Source organism: Callorhinchus milii, unplaced genomic scaffold, assembly GCF_018977255.1.
Source record: "Callorhinchus milii isolate IMCB2004 unplaced genomic scaffold, IMCB_Cmil_1.0 Scaffold2, whole genome shotgun sequence".
Lineage (NCBI taxonomy): Eukaryota > Metazoa > Chordata > Chondrichthyes > Chimaeriformes > Callorhinchidae > Callorhinchus > Callorhinchus milii.
In genome coordinates this window covers 115,220,552-115,241,417 of record NW_024704743.1, presented here as the reverse complement: position 1 = coordinate 115,241,417, position 20,866 = coordinate 115,220,552, and the positions used below count along the sequence as shown (strand labels likewise).

The window sequence follows — 20,866 nt, the reverse complement described above, 5'->3', positions numbered from 1 at the left end:
ACTGCTTATCCAACTAGGTGTTGATTCAGACTGAAATTATGCTCCTAAATAAAACCTCCTCCATCTTTCCATCCTTCCCAAGTGCACGCTTATAAAAATGTGAAACAAGTTTGTGTCATCTCAAGCATGACAATGCCATTTGTGCACTGACTTTATTTTGTTCCAATCTTTACAATTGAGGATTTCATCTACAGCATTTGTTTTAATATTTTTCATGTTCTAATTTTTATTTACAAATTATGACTATAAGGTTCCAATAATGCTTTGAAAATTATTTTTAAATCAAAATAACATCAACATTTTTCATATTTGTTATATTTAGTGAAAGCTAATGTGCATACAATAATACAGATTTTTTTCAAGAGAATAGAACTTATTAATACATGTCAAAAATGTGACCCATTAACACAGTGAACATTCATCTCAAATTGATTATTTAAAAAAGAAAATTTAAGCAGGGGGCGAGGCATAGGGAATATGGGATGGAGTTCCAAAAGCATGGGAGCAGAAAGGCAGAAGGCTTGACTGCCGATGATGGGGCGGGTAGGGCGGGGGTCATAGAGCAGGCCAGAGTCCAGAACAAGGGGTATAATTTTCACATTAAAGCTAGGCTAATTAGGAGTGGAATCAGGAGGCAATTTTTCACCCAAAGGTAGTGGAAATCTGGTGGATGGACGTGGGTAGATGTTTGTTAGGTAAGTGTAGTCCTGTAGCTCAGTGGTTAGAGCGCTTGCTTTGCAAGTGAGAGATCTGGGTTCAATTCCCGGTAGGGTAAAACCTTGGGCAAGTTTCCTTACTCCACACGCCTAATAATAATCCCTCCGAAAACAAAAAAACAATAATAAGTTGGCCATTTTCAATCCATGACTGTTTGTGGGACACTGCTGTGCGCAATTGGCTGCTGTATTTTGCCCACAAATATGCAGTCAATTCACTTTACAGTCTTTTCTGTGAAGCGCTTTGAGACATCTAGAAGACGTGAAAAGCACTATATCAAATGCAAGGATTATCATTATTATATTCACCCTTGTTGAACTGTTCCTTGCTCCTCCACTGGAGTTACCTACTTGAGTCCTAAATTCCCTATTTCTTACCTTTTATTTTAGGGTGAAAACAACACCGAGCCTAAGCTGGGGGTCAGGAGCTGAGGAATGGGGGTTGGGGGGAGGGAGAGAGAAAGGTGTTCAAAATTGCGGTCGAAACAAAAAATACAACATCTGATCCAGATCATGCTTATCACTGAAAGCAGAGTTCAACTGCTATTCTGCCAACCAGCACTGAGATACTGAAATAGTTTGATGGGTTCAAAGGATCACCGAGTCAGTTCAATAGCTGAAGAAAACGGCTTTGGTCCCAACCATTTTCACTAAATTGATGATGTGATCTCCGATGATGTCCTCATTACTACCAGTTATAGTTTTAATTCACCTACAAAAATATCAAGTCACTAAACTTTACAGTGAATTCTGTGAAGCGCTTTGGGAAAGAGGTTAATAATAATAATCCTTACATTTGATATAGCGCTTTTCACGTCGGGAGGACGTCCCAAAGCGCTTCACAGAACACACTGTAAAGTAAATTGACTGTATATTTATGGGCGAACGCGGCAGCCAATTGCGTACCGCAATGTCCCACAAACAGTCGTAGATTGAAAATGACCAATTTATTATTGTTTTTGGTTTTTGGAGGGATTATTATTAGGCGTGTGGAGTAAGGAAACTTGCCCAAGGTTTCGCCCTGACCTACCTGGAATTGAACTCAGGTCTCTCGCTTGCAAAGCGAGTGCTCTAACCACTGAGCTACAGGTCTCCACAGGTTATATCAAATACAAAGCTGCTTGTCCATTCATTCACCACAATGAGAACATTTTGCATTTTTTTCTTCCCCTTTATTTCCTCTGTAAACATTTATTGGTATTTCCTGCCCATTCAGTTGGACATGAAGGTTCCATGGCACTATTGGAAAAGAGAAGGGAGTTTCCCCCAGTGTCCTGTCTTATAATCCTCCAACTAAAATTGAGCATTTGCTTCATGGCTATTTCTGGGATGTTGCCGTGCGCAAATTGGTTGCTGTGTTTGCCTACAAAATACACAGTCAAGACGTCCTCCAGATGCTATATCAATTGCAAGGATTATTATTATTTATTATTAGCTGAGGATTATGAGTATTACTATGCACACAGTCCAGCCTGGTGTCTGTAACGTGTTTGACAGAAGTTGGATCGGAGCTTTCGATTTTAATCCCTGTGTTGATGGCTGGGAGGGGCACTCAGACATCTGGTATGGTTAACAGGGAATATAAACTGGCAAAGAAAAAGTCACGGCGAATACACAGAGAACAAAGGAGAGGTGGGCCAGTGGGAAATGCCACGTGGTGGGTTGTGTGAGTAGGCACAGTGGTGAAGTGCAGTAAGGTGAGCTCATTGAGAAGCCTCTCAGGTATTCGCAGGCCTGGGTGGCAATCAGCATCCGCAATGGGGCGTCCATATATGGCAGAAAAGAGCAGCCTTTCAGCAGCTCGTAAACTGCTTCTAAAATAGAGATGTTCTTAACTTGCAGTTTTGATGTTAAATCTTCAAACCCTCCCCCCACCCCCCACCCCATCCCACTACATGTGCAATCTTTTTTCCCTTGCATTGCCAGTCAGTTAATATTATGGTATCAATTTAACCTTGGCATCAAGTACTGGCACAGCGACAGGCCTGCAATGTGCTCTTGCAACTGGGGTTAGAACATGACATTGTTGCGCTGCGATGAATTGCCGAATGTTGACTTGTGCAGAGGTTGAGGGTGAGGCAATTGTGGCAGAGCTTGCTTTACATTTATTTATTAACATGACCATACTTAATATTTGTACTGTATCCATCCTTTGGCTAAACCAAGGTCCCATCAGGTGGAACGTCAACGATAGCACGGCACTGTTGAAAAAGAGAAGGGAGATTCTCCCTGTGTTCTGGCCAACAATTCCCCAAATAAAATCAGTCATTCACTTCAAGGCTGTTTGTAGGACATTGGTGAGAGCAAATTTGTTGTCATGTTTGCCTACAAAATACAAAGTCACTCCACTTTACAATAAATCCTGTGAAGTGTTTTGAGACGGTTTCCCATTCAAGCTAGCCTGACACCTGAAATAGCAGAGAAACTAGATAGAGAAATAAATAATAAATAAAATAGAAATAAGATAGAGAAATGATTTCCTCTGGTATGGGAATCTAGAATAAGGTGGCATAATCTTAAAATTAAACTAGGCCATTTAGGAGTGAAATTAGGAGGCAGTTTTTCACCCAACGGGTAATGGAAATCTGGAACTCTCTCCCCCAAAAGGCTGTGGATGCTGGATCCATTCACATTTTCAAGATGGGGTAGATAGATATTTGTTAGGTCAGGGTATTAAGGAATACTCGGCAAGGGTGGGTAACTGGATTTGAGGGTCAGATGAGCCATGATCTTATAAAATGGCAGAATAGGCTCGAGGAGCTGAGTAGCCTACTTCTGTTTCCATGTTTATTTCTATGTTTCTAAGCACCTGAAGGTTTCCTCAATGAGGGGACCTTTGCAGATTCTCCTCTGTTCAAGCAGTGCTAGGATTTCAAACACACACCTATGAGAGCTATGATATAGTAAAGTGAAAGCAAACATAACATTCCATCCAGATTTATAAATAACATAGCCTTCACTATGATATTTAAGAAAATATTTAAAATGCAGGCACCTTGCAAGGGAACAGCTCTGTGATAAATGATGAATGTGCTTATTATCTGAGCACAGGTGGCTAGGGTTAAACACCCTATTTCAACAGCCACAGTCTACATGTATTAATAACAATGCTTATATTTGATGTAGCGCCTTATAATGTCTCAAAGAGCTTCACAAGATTTACTATAAAGGGTAATGACTGCGAATTTGTAGGTAAATTCTGGTCTCCTCCCGTTGTGCCATGATTCACTATCTATGGACACAAGCAAAGAAAAAGGCTGCATGTAGAACATACTGTGAATACATGCCACAAAGCTGCACCCACCAAGGGAGCATATGGGGAAGTGGTTACCAGCTGGGGCAAAAGTGACTATCATAGTGCCATACAACGAGCCACAGCTTGTTCTGTGGAAACTCAACGCAAGCAATATAGCCATTTCTTTCACTGCATACTGCAAAACTTGAATTATGTCTGTGACCACAGGAACAGCTGCTTATAAAGCAAGCCATGAGCAGACCGGTATTTTTAGAGGAAGAGATTGGCATAATATAGTCCTTCGCTGTCAGCGTAGTCCACTGGTGAAAAGTTTACCGCGTAAAACAAGCTGTTAAAGGAAATTGACCTAATTTGCCAGGGAGCCCCCTAACCCAGCAAGACATCTACGATTCGAAGCAATGCTTCTAGCCCCGGTCCGTGTATTCTCTCAGAAATATCCCTGGCAGTTAACTGGATAGTGCAAAAATCCCACATGCTCCCTTCTCAGCCGGTAAGACTACTTTGTCTTAAAATTTAAGATTGAAATGAATTGGTTTTTTTCCAGTCTATCCAAATTAAGGTTGAACTTAAGAATCCTCCAAAATTCTGTGAGATCTTCAATTCTAAGACAAACTGGTCAGACAGGCTACGAGGAGGTATAATTTCATGTTAGAAATAATTCCTGTTGGGATCCAGATGGACTTTTAACTTAACATTTCAGCGTGCGAAAAATTTCACTTCACTATGATTAATTTTGAAGCTGTTTTTCCGCAGGTTTGCAATAGGAGGGATGGTCGGGTGAGTTGTCCAAAAGGAGGAGATCAAATGGAGTTAAGGGGCTTTCTTCATCCAACCCTCTGTTGTGATCTCTCATGAAGTACTGCAGAAAGCCGCCTCCTAATTTAAGAAGGATTGAATTTGCCAAAACGCTGTTGCTTGTCTGCCCTGAAATGTGAACATTGCAAACAGTCTTAAGTCTAGAACCTGGTCTTTATTTTGTTTTTTATTAATTTAATACCATTTAATTCCATTTACTGCTGGGTGCTTGTAACTCTCTTGTTGATCTCCCTTCCTCCCTCCCATCCTCCCACATACTCTCTCCATCCTTTTTGGCAGTGGCTGGGTTTCAGATCAGGCCCAGTCTCGTTGCAGCCTGAGAAATGCACTTTTTGTGAACTCTAAATGGGCTTTGAACTGAAAGCTTGAAGTGCTGCCTCTCTGCTGGAAGCAGCGCTTGTCAAGCTTGATGAAACAACCCAAACACTGGGTGGGTAGGTGGATGGGCAGGCAGGGAAGTTGAGGAACTCATCCTCTAGCAGTTGTCATGTGAATATATTACGAACCCCCTGCTCCATCCTATAATATTTACTGTGCTCAGACGATCATGAATTGTGTCTTGCGAGGACGGGTTATTAGATGTGAAAGATGTTGAGATCCAACTCACACTGTTCACCAGCTAAAGTTGCATTCCTGCAAGAACAAATTGCATTTATATAGCCCTTTACACCATAAGCTATCATGTAACATTGTTTCATCAGATTAACAGGATATTGTCCTAAAATAGGGTGACCTATTTTGTAAACCATATCCGGGAATGCTCATTAAAAAAATTGAACTCGCCACAATTCGTGATGCTGGCAGTGCTGGGGAAGTTTGTTGGATTGATGGTTGTATTTCACTGATGAGTTGTGTGTTTTAGATTTTTTTTTGCTAACTTTGTTTCTGAACTTTGGGCAAATTTGGCCAGGGACACAATACCTCATCTGTCCCCCGGAAATTGAGGACATATGGTCACCTATGACTTCAAAACTCGTGCTGAACTGTGTGGAGGTAAAGTAAGAATATATTTTTCTCACGAAAGAGGGTTGTGAGAATGTGGCATGACAACAAGATGCAGAATCAATTTGTATGTTTAAAAAAGCGATGATGGACAGATACAACAACAAGATTCCATTTATAGAGCGTCTTTCATGTCGGGAGGACGTCCTCATGGCGTTCATGGCGCTGGACAGTTGGGTCAGGACCCGAGCAGGGGGGAAATGGTCAGGGTGAGGGGAGGGAAGGGAGGGAGCGAGGAGGGGGTAGAGAGTCGAGAGCTGAAGGCACGGTCAAAGAGAAAGGTCTTGAGACCAGCCTTGAAGGAGGAAAGGGAGGAGGCGGCGAAGGCACTGGGGGATGGAGTTCCAGAGCCTGGGGGCTGAGAGGCTGAAGGCCCGGCCACCGATGGTAGGGCGGTTGGGGCGTGGGATGTGGAGCAGACCGGAGCCAGAGGAACGGAGGGTACGGGCAGGTAGGTAGGGAGATAGTAGGTCGGAGAGGTAGGAGGGAGCAAGGCTGTGAATGGCCTTGTAGGTGAGGATGAGGATCTTGAATTCGAGATAACAATAATAATCCTTGCATTTGGTTATCACAGTGCCTTTCACATCAGGAGGACGCCTCAAAGTGCTTCACAGGATTTACTGTAAAGTGTGGTGACTGTATTTGTGAGCAAACACTGCAGCCAATATTGCCCACAATCAGCTAGGAAGTGAATAATCAATTTTATTGGGGCACTGTTGGCTAGGACACCAGGAGATACTTCTTTCTCTGATGGACGCACAGACGGAGGGAGCGAGGGAGAATGCCGGAGATGCTGACCTTCAGATGAAAGATTAAACCGAAATCCTATCCCATCTTCAGGTGAATATTAATAATAATAAAGATTTTATGGCAAGAGAAATGAATTTCTGCCGCGCATCTCCAGAAAAAAAATCAAAACCACACTTGATACTGATTACTTAAATTTGGAAGCTCAAATGTGACAATGCACTATTAAAATAAGTCTGTTTTAGTTTGAAAGAATCAAAACCACTCTTGTGTTAGCTGTTAGTCATATAAATCACACACATACACATCATTGATTTTTTTTCCCTCTCAAATATGTGTTTAATTCATCATGAAAAGAACATCATGGCACGTCTTTTGCCAATTATGTGGTATATTTGACTCAAAAGATTAATTCATTCACAATGCAATCCAGGACACAGTGTCCATGGGACAACATCCTGATATCGGTCAGACAATCACCAGCTTCTGGTGATATTACTCACCCACACATTCCTGGCAGCAAGGCTCGAACTCAATGTTTTCTAATACTGCGGCAAGTTTACACTGACATACGTTGAGTCTTTTCTCTGTCTCCCACACTGGTTCATGATACTACGAAGTGAGGCAAGTGACAGAGTCAAAAGTGTTTGCCTTCCTTTTAAAACGTAAAAAAACCACACCAAATTGTATATACTGTACAAAAAACAATTGGCTACTTTGCAATTAAAAACAACTGCACAGATACAACAACAAATTACATTTATACAGCGTCGGAAAATATGGGCACAGTTTAAAAATACGTTACATCAGGGTCTAATTTGCAGTATTTCCTAATGGGATTCCTTGATAAGGAATCAGAGTTGTGCACAAGGGTAATGAGACGACCCATTTGGGATCCACTTCTGGCGGGATTTAAAACATACCACAATTTAGTCCCCGCATTATTTAAAGAATCCATTCAGACACTTTCAATGCGAGTTTCTATGCTCTTCATGGGCAAAATGATTACTTTATGTCGTGAAGTTGCAGTGACTATGGAGAGCATTGATATTCGGGTGGGGAGTAGAGGGTTCAGAAAGAAATGAAGAGTTTTAAATTGAAAAGCAAAATCTTAATCTTTGTAGGAGTTTGGAATTATTACAAGTATTGCTGCCGGTATTCACTGTGATTTATGACAGTCAAACCATACTAGTTTCCCATTCAATGCTTTCCTCCTTTGTTGGTTGCCTAATGTGACACTTGGGGCTCGGTTTAATCTACAATATTTGCAACAACAACAAAAAAGGCAGAAAGTGCCAATTGCAACTTTTGCTTTGTATTCTAATTTACAGAATTTATAGTTTTGATTTCCAAACCAGCCCAAAATGCAAATTAAATCTGCAGCCCTGAAACCAAGAGATAGTCAGTGGGTAAAGGCACTAGAATAGACTAGATTTTTCCCCATCCTCAATGAACGTAAATTAGGGCCCCAGTCATCCTTTGGATGAAAGTATTCCATAAGATTACGCTCCACCCTGATTTGGAAGCAATGATGATTCGGCTTCAATCTTATAGATGACTTTGACAGTGTCACCACCCAACTCACATAAGAACATAAGAAATGCTGGATGAAAAAAGACCAAGATCCATCTAGTTCGCCTTCCACCTTCCTGGCAGTCGCATGCACATATGCCCCGAACTACCTATGTACTATATCCCATAATGTTATTTCCTAAAAGAAATGCAGGTTTACTATTCGCTCAGTGAAATAGTGTTCCCGTAGATTTGTTCTGAATTTGCCCTTCAATTGAAGGCCGTGTCCTCTGGTTTTACTATTCTGGACTAGTTGAAACAGCCTGTCACGATTTATATTGTCTTGTCTCTTTAGAATCTTAAAGACAGCACACTGTGAGGCACCAAGTCTCTTCATTTGAGGCCTTTCCTTCACATTCAGAACTACTACAGTGTGATTTTCGTTGGGATCAGAGTTCCTACCAGTTAGCATGACACTCGTCAAGAGGTTACTGCAAGTGGACCCATTTATTATTAATGATTCCATTCCAAATCCCTTGAGAACCCAATGTGAGAGCTTTTGATTTCACAGTCAAAAGATCTTAAAAGAGAGAAAAAGACAACAGGTAACTAACCACACGGAACAGTATCAGTCTACTAGGACCAGCCTGGCTCACAGGGTTTGGCTTGCGCATATTCAAGCCTGTCATGGATTACTCTGGGCTTTCCTGCTTTTTATTAGGCATCTCCATTTGAACCAACTTCGCTCCCCACTTCCACTCGATCCATTTCTAATTTATGATTTGGAGGGTGAAGGGGGGTAAAAATCCGACCTGTGATCATGCCACCGGTGCAAATTGTACCTTTAGGATGTCTTTGAGCGTCCGCCTCAAGAAGGTTGCACATGTGAGGCTTTTGTGTCTTGTTTCCTTCTTTGGGGCCTGCTGGGCAGTATAATGAGTGCATTTTGCATGCATTTGAAGGCAGGTGGGAGGCAGTATTACAAGTCTGTTGGTACCACTGTAGACGTTCCTGTGCCAAGTTCTCTCATAATCAACTTGTTTGGCGAGTCCAGGGCTACTGCTTGACATATCATTTCACAGCACTTGAAGTCTGTTCACTTTCTATAAACTGTCTTGAAGCAAACTGGCAGTTTATGTCGAAATTGAGTGTTAACGACTCATTCTTCACGTTAGAGATTTGCTAATCCTAAAACCAAAGGTCAAAACAGCAAGTTATTTCATTTTCCACTCAGGCTCTCACACTCCCCTCCCCACCGTCTCTTGAAATGGGTTTGTGCAATAAAGTAAGTAGGGCTTATCTTCTGGTCAAGATGTTGGCAGGAGTGATCGCTATGCCTATTTGAGAAAGATGAACTCAAGAAGCACTAGTGAAGCCAAACAGAAGGTTAGCCTGAACAGAGGGGAGAGAACATGTATGTATGTCACTGTCTCCTGGGCTTCATAACATTGTTGATGGTCTTCGTTCCTCCTCTGGTTTGTGACGATAACAATTAGCTCGAAGTCCACGCTGTAACCCATGAACAGTGAATGGCAATGACAGACTGAAAAGAGACTATGCAGCTGGCAGTAGAAGGCAGTGCTTAAGGTTATTGAAGAGCCCTCCAGTTAATTGACACTCTGCCATCTGAAGCATCAAACTGTGCCATTTCCCATTACTCACAGAGTCAGTGAGCACAAAGATTTGATTTGATCAACTTTAACAGCTCTGTCAGCTCTCTCTCTCATCGTATAAAATGGGTCCTTTATTCTTTCCAGTGGGCCATCACCATTACCCCATTCTCTACATGGATAAACCATTCAGAAGCTTGGATCGCACTAGCACAGCAAAGTGCCCTGCGCTGTTTGCCTCATCGTACTGGGAGGAATGCCTTTCCAACACAACGTCAGTCCGGCCCTTCATGGTTAGGTAACGGAGTGCCACACTATGCCAGTCAATCACATCCTCGATCTTTGTCGAACCATTATGGCGCAGGTTATGCAAGAATCCACCTACAGAGAGAGAAGAAAATTTATTGGGGGTGGTTGCGGCCGTAAATTGGTATCATGGTTAGAGACTGTATAGTTTGTAAGCAAATGATTTCTACCAGCAAGGTCGAGGAAACAGTGATTTTTCTTTTAAATCTGTCTCTAGACATGGTCAAAGCTGAAGGGACTAGCTATTGCTGCCTATCTCTCGTTGCCCTAAGAAGATGCTCTCTTTAAACCACTGTTCTTGTGGTGATGGTGCTTCCATAATGTTTTCAGTAGGGACTGACTTACATGGATTTCCGTGTATAAGTGGAGTCTCGGAGTGTCGTGGTTAGAGCACTTGCCTCGTAAGTGAGAGGACATGGGTTCAATTCCCGGGTGGGGTAAAAGCCTTAGGCAATTTTCATTAATCTACACGTCTCTGTTTATCTAGTAGTAAGTAGGAACCCACTTATTAGTTGATCGGAGGATCACTTTCCAGGTGTAAAAATCCCTAAAAAAAGTCATTCAATCCACGACTGTTCATGGGACATTGCTGTGCATAATTTTCTGCGGGTTTTGCCCTCAAAATACAGTCGATCCATTTTTAATCTATGAAGAAGTGTGAGACATCTCAGCGACATGATAGGGTACTATATCAAATGGAAGGATTATTATTAATTATTTGGATGACTTTGGAATGATGCCATGGGATTTTTAACATTCAGCTGACTCTGATCTGGGTCTAAAGACTCTGAACTGTCCCCAGTATTCACTAGTGTCATCTTCGACTAAAAGGTCTGGATCCCACAACCCTCTGACCCAGAGGGTGCTACCAACTGAGCCAGTTTGCTGATTTCAGCAATTGATGCAAGATAGACCCAATGGTGCATATGGATACAAAGATCTCAAAACACGTTCCCTTCCAATTTGGCAGGTGATCAGCCCTGGGATTTCCATGTGAAGGAAATCTTGCTTTGCTACCTTCTGGAGAGACTTGTGTTGTCTTTGAAGTGTTCCTTATCCAACCGACCGATGTGTGTGCCAGCATGTCAATGGAGTGGGTGTCTGAGATGGCATCAAGGCCGTCATCTTCATTCATCAGGTCCCGGCCCTCGGTGGAGCACAGCTTCCCTGAAAACCACAACAATATTGGGGTAACGTTTGTGGCATTACTTATCTCACGCTGATACCAATACAGTGCATTTATACAGCGTCTGTCAGGTCAGGAGGCAATCTCATATAAATCAACCACCAGGGGACAGGACCATTCATTCTCTCACTCACTCCAGGTTAAGTGGTTTGCCCTTTTCCAGGTTTCAGTGCTTTTACCCTGAGTTAAGCATTTTTTTTAATTTTGCAAACTTTAAGCCCAGTGGCGAGAGTACTACCAATTAAGACAATAATAATAATCGTTGCGTTTGATATAACGCTTTATCACATCGTTGAGACGTCTTAAAGCGCTTTGCAGAATATACTGTAAAGTGGATCGATTGTGTATTTTGTGGAAGAAACGCAGCAGCCAATTTCACGCCGCAGTGTCTATACTGCAGAAAATCACTTTCAAATCAAGATTCCTGGCCTGCTTTGTGTCCCCTGCTCCGCCCTTGGCGGTTTGGCTTTTAGCAAGCGTTTCTCCCACAAAATATACAGTCAATTCACTTTACAGTATATTCTGTGAAGGGCTTTGAGACGTCTCGAAGACGTGAGAACTCGCTACATCGAGTGCAAAAATTATTATATCTTCCCCATTCTATGGGGAAGATATAATAATTGAAGCTGCCAAACAAACCATTTTAAATCCACCAATAACAATGCCTTTAACTGTATAACAATCAGCCACAATGGGATCACAACCACAATTCAGGTTAACACTCCAGTATAAGTGTAACGCAAGGGAAGTGCTACCTTAGCTTATGTTTAGGGATCCACTGCAATTCAGAGGTGCCTTCCTTCGGATGAGAAGTTAAACTGAGATTCCTGCCCGTCTATTAGGGATTGGCAAAAGGGAAAGCAGCGGCCATTGTTCATATGTGAGCTTTGGCAGTGAGTGTCAACAGGGCCACTCCAATGTGAAGGGCATCACAGCTGAGCCTGACCTCTCCCCACCCGGTTGCCACAGACGGATGCAACCAGTGGAGGGTACTACAGAGGCACCAGTAGCAGGAAGCCTGGTGAGTTTTCCCCTCCCTAACTCTGAGATGGTTGGGTTCAATTTAGTGTTCCCATACATCTCTGGTTGAGACCAGGAAACTCAACAAGGACCAGGATTTGAACCAGTGAGCGTTTCCAACCAGTAAATCGCCACTAGGTGGCGCTGTCTCACTCGATCAAAATGACAAGACGGTTGAGCTATCATTCAGAGTTTGCACCAACACTCATTGACCTAATTATAAAGCTTGAATTTAATATTGGGCCTTTCACCTCAGAAGAATGTCTCAAAGTACTTCACAGGATTTACTGTGCATTTTGTTGGCAGTCAATTTGTCACAGCAATGTCCCAACACTTTTATCTGGGGGATTGTTGGTCAGGGAACTGGGAAAAAGTCTCTTCTCTTTTCAAATATTGTCAAGAGATCTTTAACATCCACTTGATTAGACAGGAACATTTAACATTTACCACCTGGTACTGTGATTGGAATGTCAGCCTATTTTATGAGCTGAAAGTCCAATGTAGGACTTCTAACTCAGAGGCGAGAGTGTTACTAACTGATCCAGGCTGACATCTGTTTACACAGTACTGGCCAGTTAAGTTAACACAGTTAAGTTTTGGTGTGAACTAGAGTTCAGAGGAAGAAGGCCCTTCAGTTCATATGACCTCATCCTTCCCAGTGTCTGTAGTCTCGCTAACAAGAAAGCACATCTGAATATTTTCTCCCCACACAACAGCAGAACGAAAAAAACTTTCATTTTTATAGCATTTTATCACACTCAAGTCTCAAAGTACTTGATAGTGATTGCTCTCAAGGGCAGTGATCTTTTTTATAAGCAAATATGGCAGCAATTTTGTACACAAACAGATGTGAGGTGACTGACTGATTAATCTGGAGGCCAGAAACTCCTTTCTCTATTCCAATAGTCTAATACGATCCATAACATTCACTTGAAGAGCAACCAGACAAGTTAAACATCTCATCCAAAAGAATTCATGTCCAACAATGCAGCACGTTCTTCCACCACTGTACTGGAGAATCAACCTAGATATCATCTGCCCCCATCAGGACCTGGATAAATTCCATACCTCTCATTCCCCCCAGATCAACTCTAATCTATATAAAACCAGAAGGTCCAGGTTTCAATCCTGTCTGAGCAAAATTAGATGAGGTGGGATCTCAGGCAGGCTAGATGGTGTTTAGATGGTGAGAATCAGATTGACTCAGCTGTGAAACAACCAACTCCCACCATCCAATAAGAAGCAACTGACTCTCAGTGCCTTCACTCTATTAAGAGTAATGGGGACTTTGGGGTCAGGCACTGGAAGTGACTTGGTGCCCAAGGAACTGTACCTCAGCAAGAGGGAGACCAAACAAGAGGGAAAAGGAGAAAGGACAAGACAGGCTCCCTGGGGAGTGTATGTTTTAGTCACATTTATAGTCACAATTGGAGTTCCAGCTTGGATTTCTTAATTACGAAATGCATTAAGAAATATTGCAAAATTGAACAAGCGCATTAAACGTGAGGCTGGCCAGCACCCAAAACCGTTAGACCGTTCAACAAGGAAGACCTCTCTCTTGCCCGTTTCACCTCGATGAGCCCGAGGACTCACCCTTGTGCTTGCACAGCAGTTTGGTGTAGTAGAACAGGTTGGTGCACAGGTTGAACGGGGATGGCGTGCTGGATTTCCTGACCATGTCCCGGATCAGCGTGGCCCGGCCAAACTTCCACTCGGTGTCGGACTGGGCCTGGATGCGCTGGTAAGTGTCACTCATCATGGCAATGAGCAGGTTAATGAGCACAATTAGGCTGACCACCAGGTACATGCCGAACACCACCCTTACAATGACGTGACTGAAGGCTGGAGCGCGGTCCAGCGGCGGCAGGGAATCTGGGTCAACCATCCCGAACAGGGCGAAGAAGAGCAGCACGGTGATGTCCAGCGGGCTCCGGATACTGTGAACACCCACTTCGGACTCCGTCCTGTTCCCAGCCGAGGGGTCGGGCTGGGGCTCAGGATAGACTGGCTGGTAGACAGCCGTCAGTTGCATGGTGAAGGCCACGTGGAACAGAGCCAGGATGACCACAAACCTGGCCATGTCCTTCATCAGGTCCCGGATGATGATGGCCCAGGGGCCGAAGAGGTGATGGAAGGTGAGGAACTCCAGGAACTGGATGAAGCACAGGGTCATGGCAGTGGCCAGGAAAATGTTCCGGGCGAAGAAGCAGTGCAGCCGGTCGTGGCCCCGCAAGGCGAAGGTCAGCAGATGGCAGAAGACAGCCACAGCGGAGAGGCCGAGGATGAAGACCCTGATCCAGGCCAGCCCGGCCCTTTCCCCGGGGTGGGTCAGCTCAGACACCAGCATCCCCGAGAGCCAAGCCAGCAGGAGCCACTCATTCCAGCGAGGCAAGGCACGGCCTTGGTGGACGGGGCTGAGGGGTGGGTACACCACGGTGACCACAAAGAGCAGCAGCAGGAAGACATGAGAGACCAGGTGGCTCATGAACTTCACGATGGGGATCTTGGTGAACCTGTGCCCCAACGGCAGAGAGAAGACCAGCCAGATGGGTGGGCAGACCAGAAAGGAGAAGAAAAGGAGGACTACTTTCCAGTGGGCCCAGTGCAGGCTCCCATACCACACATCGGTCAGATACTTCTGCACGACCGGGTGAGCCACCACCTCCTTCTGCTCGCACTCGATCAAGGCGTCCAGCAGGGATGTGGTGCGGTGGTCCACGGCACGCAGCAGGTAGCCAGCGCTCTTGCTCCCTGAGGCCACAGTCAGGAGCTCGGTGGCCATACCCTCACAGTATTTGGCAGCGTTGAGCAGCTCCATGGACCTGTCCTTCTCCCTCAGGGCCGCCACATCGAAGGCCCTGGACAGCTTGACGGCGGTGTCCAGGGGGGCGGGGGAGTGCAGCACAAATTCCTCGATGACCCTGTTGCCGTTCAGCTTTCCGCACACCATGAGGTCGAAGATGAACTGAAAGGAAAGGTGGCATTAAATCCTCTTGGTGTTGTTTCCCTTTCCTTTGCCTATCTCTCCCCACTCATCTTCCCTCTGCCTGTCTCTTTCCCACTCTCAGGAACCATCACAGTCCCTCCGACTCAAGACCCACCTCTTTGACTGTGTCTTTGGTGATCTTTCTCCTCCCCACACCCTTAGCTCCCACCCCCAGCTCAGGTGCCAAGATATTATCATTAAAGCACCTCGGGATGTCCTACTGATGTGAAAGGCGCTATGTAAATTTTTATTGTATTGGCTCCCCATGTATTACTTTTCCAACATCTCATTCGAAGAATGGACATCTTTGACAATGCAACACTACCCACCAACCCCACCTCCCCACCACTGAAGTGGAACAACAGCCCTGACTGTGAGATCGAAGCCATACCCTTCTAACTCAGAGGCAAGAACGTTACTGATGGGGTCAGGTTCGCGCCTATTAATGATGTAATAATAATAATCCTTGCATTTGATAGAGAACCTTATCACGTCTTCGAGACGTCTCAAAGCGCTTCACAGAATATACTGTAATGTGTATATTTTGTGGGAGAAACACTGCAGCCTATTGCACACAGCAGCGTCCCACAAACAGTCGTGGATTAAGTGACCAATTTTTTATTGATTATTTTTTGAAGGAATGATTACCCCCGGAAAAGTGATCCACCAATTGACTAGCAACCGGGTACCTACTTACTACCAGGTAAACAGAAGCGTGTAGAGTAAGGAAACTTGCCCAACATTCTGCCCTGCTCGGGAATCGAACCCAGGTCTCTCGCTTACGAGGCGAGTGCTCTGACCACTGAGCTACACAACTAGCACGTAAATAGGCAGCACCCACCTTGCGATCCTCTGTCAATTTAAGGGTGATGTTGTTCCTTCTGAGCAGGAAGCTCACCACCTCCTGGTGATGCTCGGCTGCTGCGTACTGGATCGGGGTGCGACCCTCCTTGCACTCCAGCTTGGCCGAAGCTCCACCCTCCACCAGAAACCGCACAGTATCCAGGCAACCGGACTTTGCCGCAAAATGCAGCGGGCACCATCCGTTCTGAAGAAAGAATTGGAAAGCATGAGGGAATCGCATTAGTTTGACTCTCCTCTTTGATTTTCATTGCCTTTGCCATCTTTTCCCCCCCTCCCTTGCTGCTCTGTGCAACTGTTCAGCCGTTGAGAAAAGGAGAGAGGTGAGGAGCTAACCTGCCCCAGTGACCTTCTCTGGACCTGACTAATGGAAGCTGGTGTTTAGACTCCACACTCGAGTCTTCAGTCTCCATAATCCCATCTCCTTACCACCCCCCCACCCACTACTCTGTTCCCTTCCTTCTGATAGAGACAGACATAGAGAGATGAAATCATAGAGACAGAGGATGGTAGAAAGTTTGAGAAACGGAGAGAGCAATGGGCTGAGACTCAAAGACATTAGGCAGGTTTCTTCTCAGTCCTCCCACACGATAAAAATGGGGAAATCCCTTTACCGGCCAACATGGACAAACTAGCTGTTCTTAACGCTGCCCGGAATTTCAGCCCAGGAATTCTACAACGCCCAGTGCCCACCTTGTCCGTGCCATTGATCTCAGCTCCCTGTCCGAGCAGCGCTCTGACCATCTCGATGTGGCCGCTGGCGGCCGCCAGGTGGAGGCAGGTCCGGCCTCGCTTGTCCTTCAGGTGCAGCAGGGAGGTGCATTTACTCAGGAGGAGCCCGACCACCGGAGTGTGGCCGCTCTGAGACGCCAGGTGCAATGGGGTGGCTCCCTGCAAAGCAATTCAATTAGGCACCGCCAGGCTTCGTGAAGTATTCGCACTGAGCAATTCCTTTACTATTGAGTTAATATAATAATATAATAATAATCCTTGCATTTGATATACTGCCTTATCATGTCGTCGAGACGTCTCAAAGCATTTCACATAATATACTGTAAAGTGAATTGACTATAAATTTTGTAGGTGAAACGCAGCAGCCAATTGCGCACAGCATCCCACAAACAGTCGTACATTGAGTGACCAATGTATTATTATTATTATTTTTTCTTCCAGTCACTATGTGTATTGTGGGTGAATGCACCATGATTGTCATTATTACATTTGTTGAGCATTGACTGAAAACAGATGAAACCCACTGGGGGGGGGGGTGGTGGTCCCTGACCATCAACTTCGGGCAGTCTGACTTTTCCAATGGGAATGATTTCCTATCGCCTCCCGGTCATCCTTGTTTTTAAACTGTGTTCCGTTGTTCAGCAACAAGCCACCGCAGTTCCGTGCAAAGTTCCGCATTTAAAAACAGAAAATGTGCAAAATAAAGGTTTTTAGAGAAAACAACAAGGCAGTGATGGGGAAGTTGAGTCAGAACCAAGTGGTTCTGCTTTGACAGGGTGTTTCCACAATTAATGAATGACACTGCACTTATTTTTCTCAGCACTTGACTAGCCTGTGCTGATGAATCTGGCAGACACATGTTGCAGAGTAACTGACACTCACTGTCATTCACATCTGTTTCTTTTGAACAAATTGGTGGACTTTTATGTAGCATTTGTAATGACAGTAGGACATCTCAAAGTGCTTAACAAAGCTGAATGGGCCTTCAGGCCATGGCCCATACTTTGGATGTTTTGGTAAATAAATGTTGGAATCCATTGAAGCAAACCCTTGTTATAATGAAATGGGTTATAGCAGGGGTTCTATTATATCTGACAAGTACTTTGAGATGTTCATTTTTTTCGCGAAAGGTGCGATGTAACTCCAAGTTGTTTATCTCCATGTTTAAGTTTCGCAATTGATGATGCATCTGTGACCTTCTGGGGCACATCAGCCCTGGACTTCTGGAACACCATCGTGGAATCCCTCCCTCACTTCATTCAAGGTCTGTTTCCAGATCTGATTGTGCTTTCAATCATTCCCAAGCTCGCCACCCCCGCCCTTGGGTCCCACCCCCAACTTCTGTTGAGCACTTTGGGGCATACTACCAACTTGAAAGGCACTGTATAAATGTAAATTTGTATTGTGTTTAGTGAAACGTTTTCCAATCTCACCATTTTTGCTCTAATGTTGAGATCATGTGCCCCTTTTCAGGATCCCTTTACCAGAGAGGGGAGTGTTTGCTTATCTGACCTATCTTATCTTCATTGTGCAGTGTTGGTTACTCACCTGAAGGTTGGTTTGAGCATCCACCTGGACCCCTGGATAGTTCAGAAGAAGGCGAACCAGGTTCTCGTGTCCTGATTGTGCAGCCAAGTGTAATGGTGTGTACCCTGACTAAACAGAAGGCAACACTAGGATTAGTCGAGGGGCAAAACAAGTGTGACACTGGTTACCGTGATTGTAACACCAGGAGTAAAGCAAGGAAAAAGGCGTGCTCCCTCATTGAAAAAGGATTAACCCGGAAGTATAGCACTTTAACAGTGACTATCCTGGCAGAAGCAGTGACAGCAACAACAACAACAACAAGATTCCATTTATAAAGCGCCTTTCACGTCAGGAGGACGTCCCAAGGCGCTGCACAGTTGGGTCATGACCCGAGCAGGGGGGAAATGGTCAGGGGGAGGGAAGGGAGGGAGCAAGGAGGGGGGAAATGGTCAGGGTGAGGGGAGGGAAGGGAGGGAGCGAGGAGGGGGGAAATGGTCAGGGTGAGGGGAGGGAAAGGAGGGAGCGAAGAGGGGGAAGAGAGTCGAGAGGGAGCTGAAGGCTCGGTCAAAGAGAAAGGTTTTGAGACCGGCCTTGAAGGAGGAAAGGGAGGAAGCAAGGCGAAGGCACTGGGGGATGGAGTTCCAGAGCTTGGGGGCTGAGAGGCTGAAGGCCCGACCACCGATGGTAGGGCGGTTGGGGCGGGGGACGTGGAGCAGACCAGAGCCAGAGGAACGGAGGGTACGGGCAGATAGGTAGGGGATAGTAGGTTGGAGAGGTAGGAGGGAGCAAGGCCGTGAATGGCCTTGTAGGTGAGGATGAGGATCTTGAAATCAATCCTCTGGGGGATGGGGAGCCAGTGGAGGCGAGCGAGGGTGGGAGTGATGTGGTCCCGGATTAAGGATTAAGTCTAGGACCAAAATAGATTATCATTAATAATATCTATTCACTAGTTTCCATTCATGTCCCCTCAGGTACTATTTACTCAGCAGATACCCAGCGGAGACCAGTGAGGAGATGATGGGACCAATGGATTGGATGAACCTGTTTACTGGGCACTTTCATTTGTTGAAAAGGTCTGGATGTCCATCAATTCATTATTAGGAGAATTCCATCCTCTTCACCCACAATACACAGCTACACACATGGAGCTACACACATGCTCCACTTGGAGGCCACCCCCCGCCGCCACCCCCTTCCAACAAACACAGACAGACTCATAGGAATTTGTTTTTAACCTTGCAAATTCCTCCCCAAACTCACTAGGGCAAAAATAATTTGTAATATAATATGGGGTGGGGGGGACTAACAAAAGCTCCAAATAAATGGTGGGAAGAGCAGCTTGTTCCATTGCTCAGGCCTGCTCGCAATGTTAGTGCAGTAATTGCCCTCCCCCGCCTCCCCCTCTTACCTCGCTCAACAGATGAGCTTCGTTGGTGGTTTTGGGGGTCTCGCTCTTCATCGTAGCTGGCACCTTGGTGAGAATCTCTCTCACAAAGTCCATCTGCCCAAAGAGGGCAGCCACGTGCAGGGCTGTAAGTCCAGTCTTTGGGAAAGAATGGGGGGGGGGGGGAGGGGGAGGAGAAAGAAGAGGAGGGAAGGGATTACAGAGAAAAGTGAGAAGGAAACAAAACCTTGAAACAAAACACATCATTTCCCGACAAGATCACAAGTGAGGTGTGGATGAAGAAATCCCTTTGGCCGATTGCATTTCAACCTAAGGTGTCAGCCTGGCGCAGTCGGTAGCACTCTCGTCTCTGTTAGAAGCTTATGGATTTAAGTCCCATGGCTGGATTTTGTGCTCACAATCTGGGCTGACATTCCAGTGCAGTGCTGGGGGTGCACTGCATTGCTAGAGGTGCCATCCTTCAGAGAGACATTAAACCAAGGTCTCATCTATCTGTTCAGGTGGACGATAAAGATCTCCCAGATAAAATTGGTCATTACTGTTTTTTGGGACATTGCTGTGCATAAATTGGCTGCCCAATTAACCACCAAATACACAGTCATTATACTCTACCGTAATCCTATGAAGAGCTTTAGGAAAATTACTTTTAAAAATCCTTGCATTTCATATTGCTTATCACATCATTGAGATGCCTCGAAGCGTTTCACACAATATGTTGTAGAGTGTAGTGACTGTGTGTTTTGTGGGTGAAACGTGATATGATAATATAAATGCAAGGATTGTTATTATTCGTATCCACTCTACTCTCCTCCCATTACAGCATTGAGCTGTTTCTTAAATGAGTCCCAGTGTTCTGAACTCAACCATATTTCCCGGTAGCCCCATTCCAGTCATTAATTACCCTTTGTGCCCAGATATACTTCCTGGTGTCCGTCCTGAAATTGCCCTTCATACCCCTGAACCTGTGCTGTCCAGTCCTGCTGCCTTAGCTTATCTGAAAGTACAGTCGAACCACATTGTACTGCTCTTCGGTGTATACTAGTGCGGGTCTATTTACAGCATTGTTGTACCATGGGCCCTGCAATATAGCCAATGTGAGGCGCATTTCCAGCTTCTGGTGCACAGTGTGCAGATGCAGTCGTCCTCCTGCATCTGCTCGTAATACTTGAGAGATATTTCCGGCT

At 45.0% G+C, this 20,866-nt stretch overlaps 1 protein-coding gene and 1 non-coding gene across 2 annotated transcripts in view; both read right to left on the bottom strand.

Moving 5' to 3' along the window:
- Nucleotides 1-8,537: 8,537 nt before the first annotated feature.
- trpn1 (transient receptor potential cation channel, subfamily N, member 1) overlaps nucleotides 8,538-20,866 on the bottom strand; it is a 49,477-nt gene continuing 37,148 nt past the window's right edge. Inside the window, exons 22-28 of the mRNA XM_007886805.2 lie at nucleotides 19,686-19,820; nucleotides 18,299-18,406; nucleotides 16,712-16,909; nucleotides 15,999-16,205; nucleotides 13,765-15,136; nucleotides 10,983-11,132; nucleotides 8,538-10,040 (exon numbers count right to left, since the gene is read on the bottom strand). Coding sequence (XP_007884996.1) covers nucleotides 9,832-10,040; nucleotides 10,983-11,132; nucleotides 13,765-15,136; nucleotides 15,999-16,205; nucleotides 16,712-16,909; nucleotides 18,299-18,406; nucleotides 19,686-19,820 — 2,379 coding nt within the window. The 3' untranslated portion in view covers nucleotides 8,538-9,831. The remainder of the gene's footprint in view (nucleotides 10,041-10,982; nucleotides 11,133-13,764; nucleotides 15,137-15,998; nucleotides 16,206-16,711; nucleotides 16,910-18,298; nucleotides 18,407-19,685; nucleotides 19,821-20,866) is intronic.
- trnat-cgu lies at nucleotides 15,902-15,978 on the bottom strand. Its single transcript has one exon. It is a non-coding gene; the product is annotated as a tRNA-Thr (tRNA).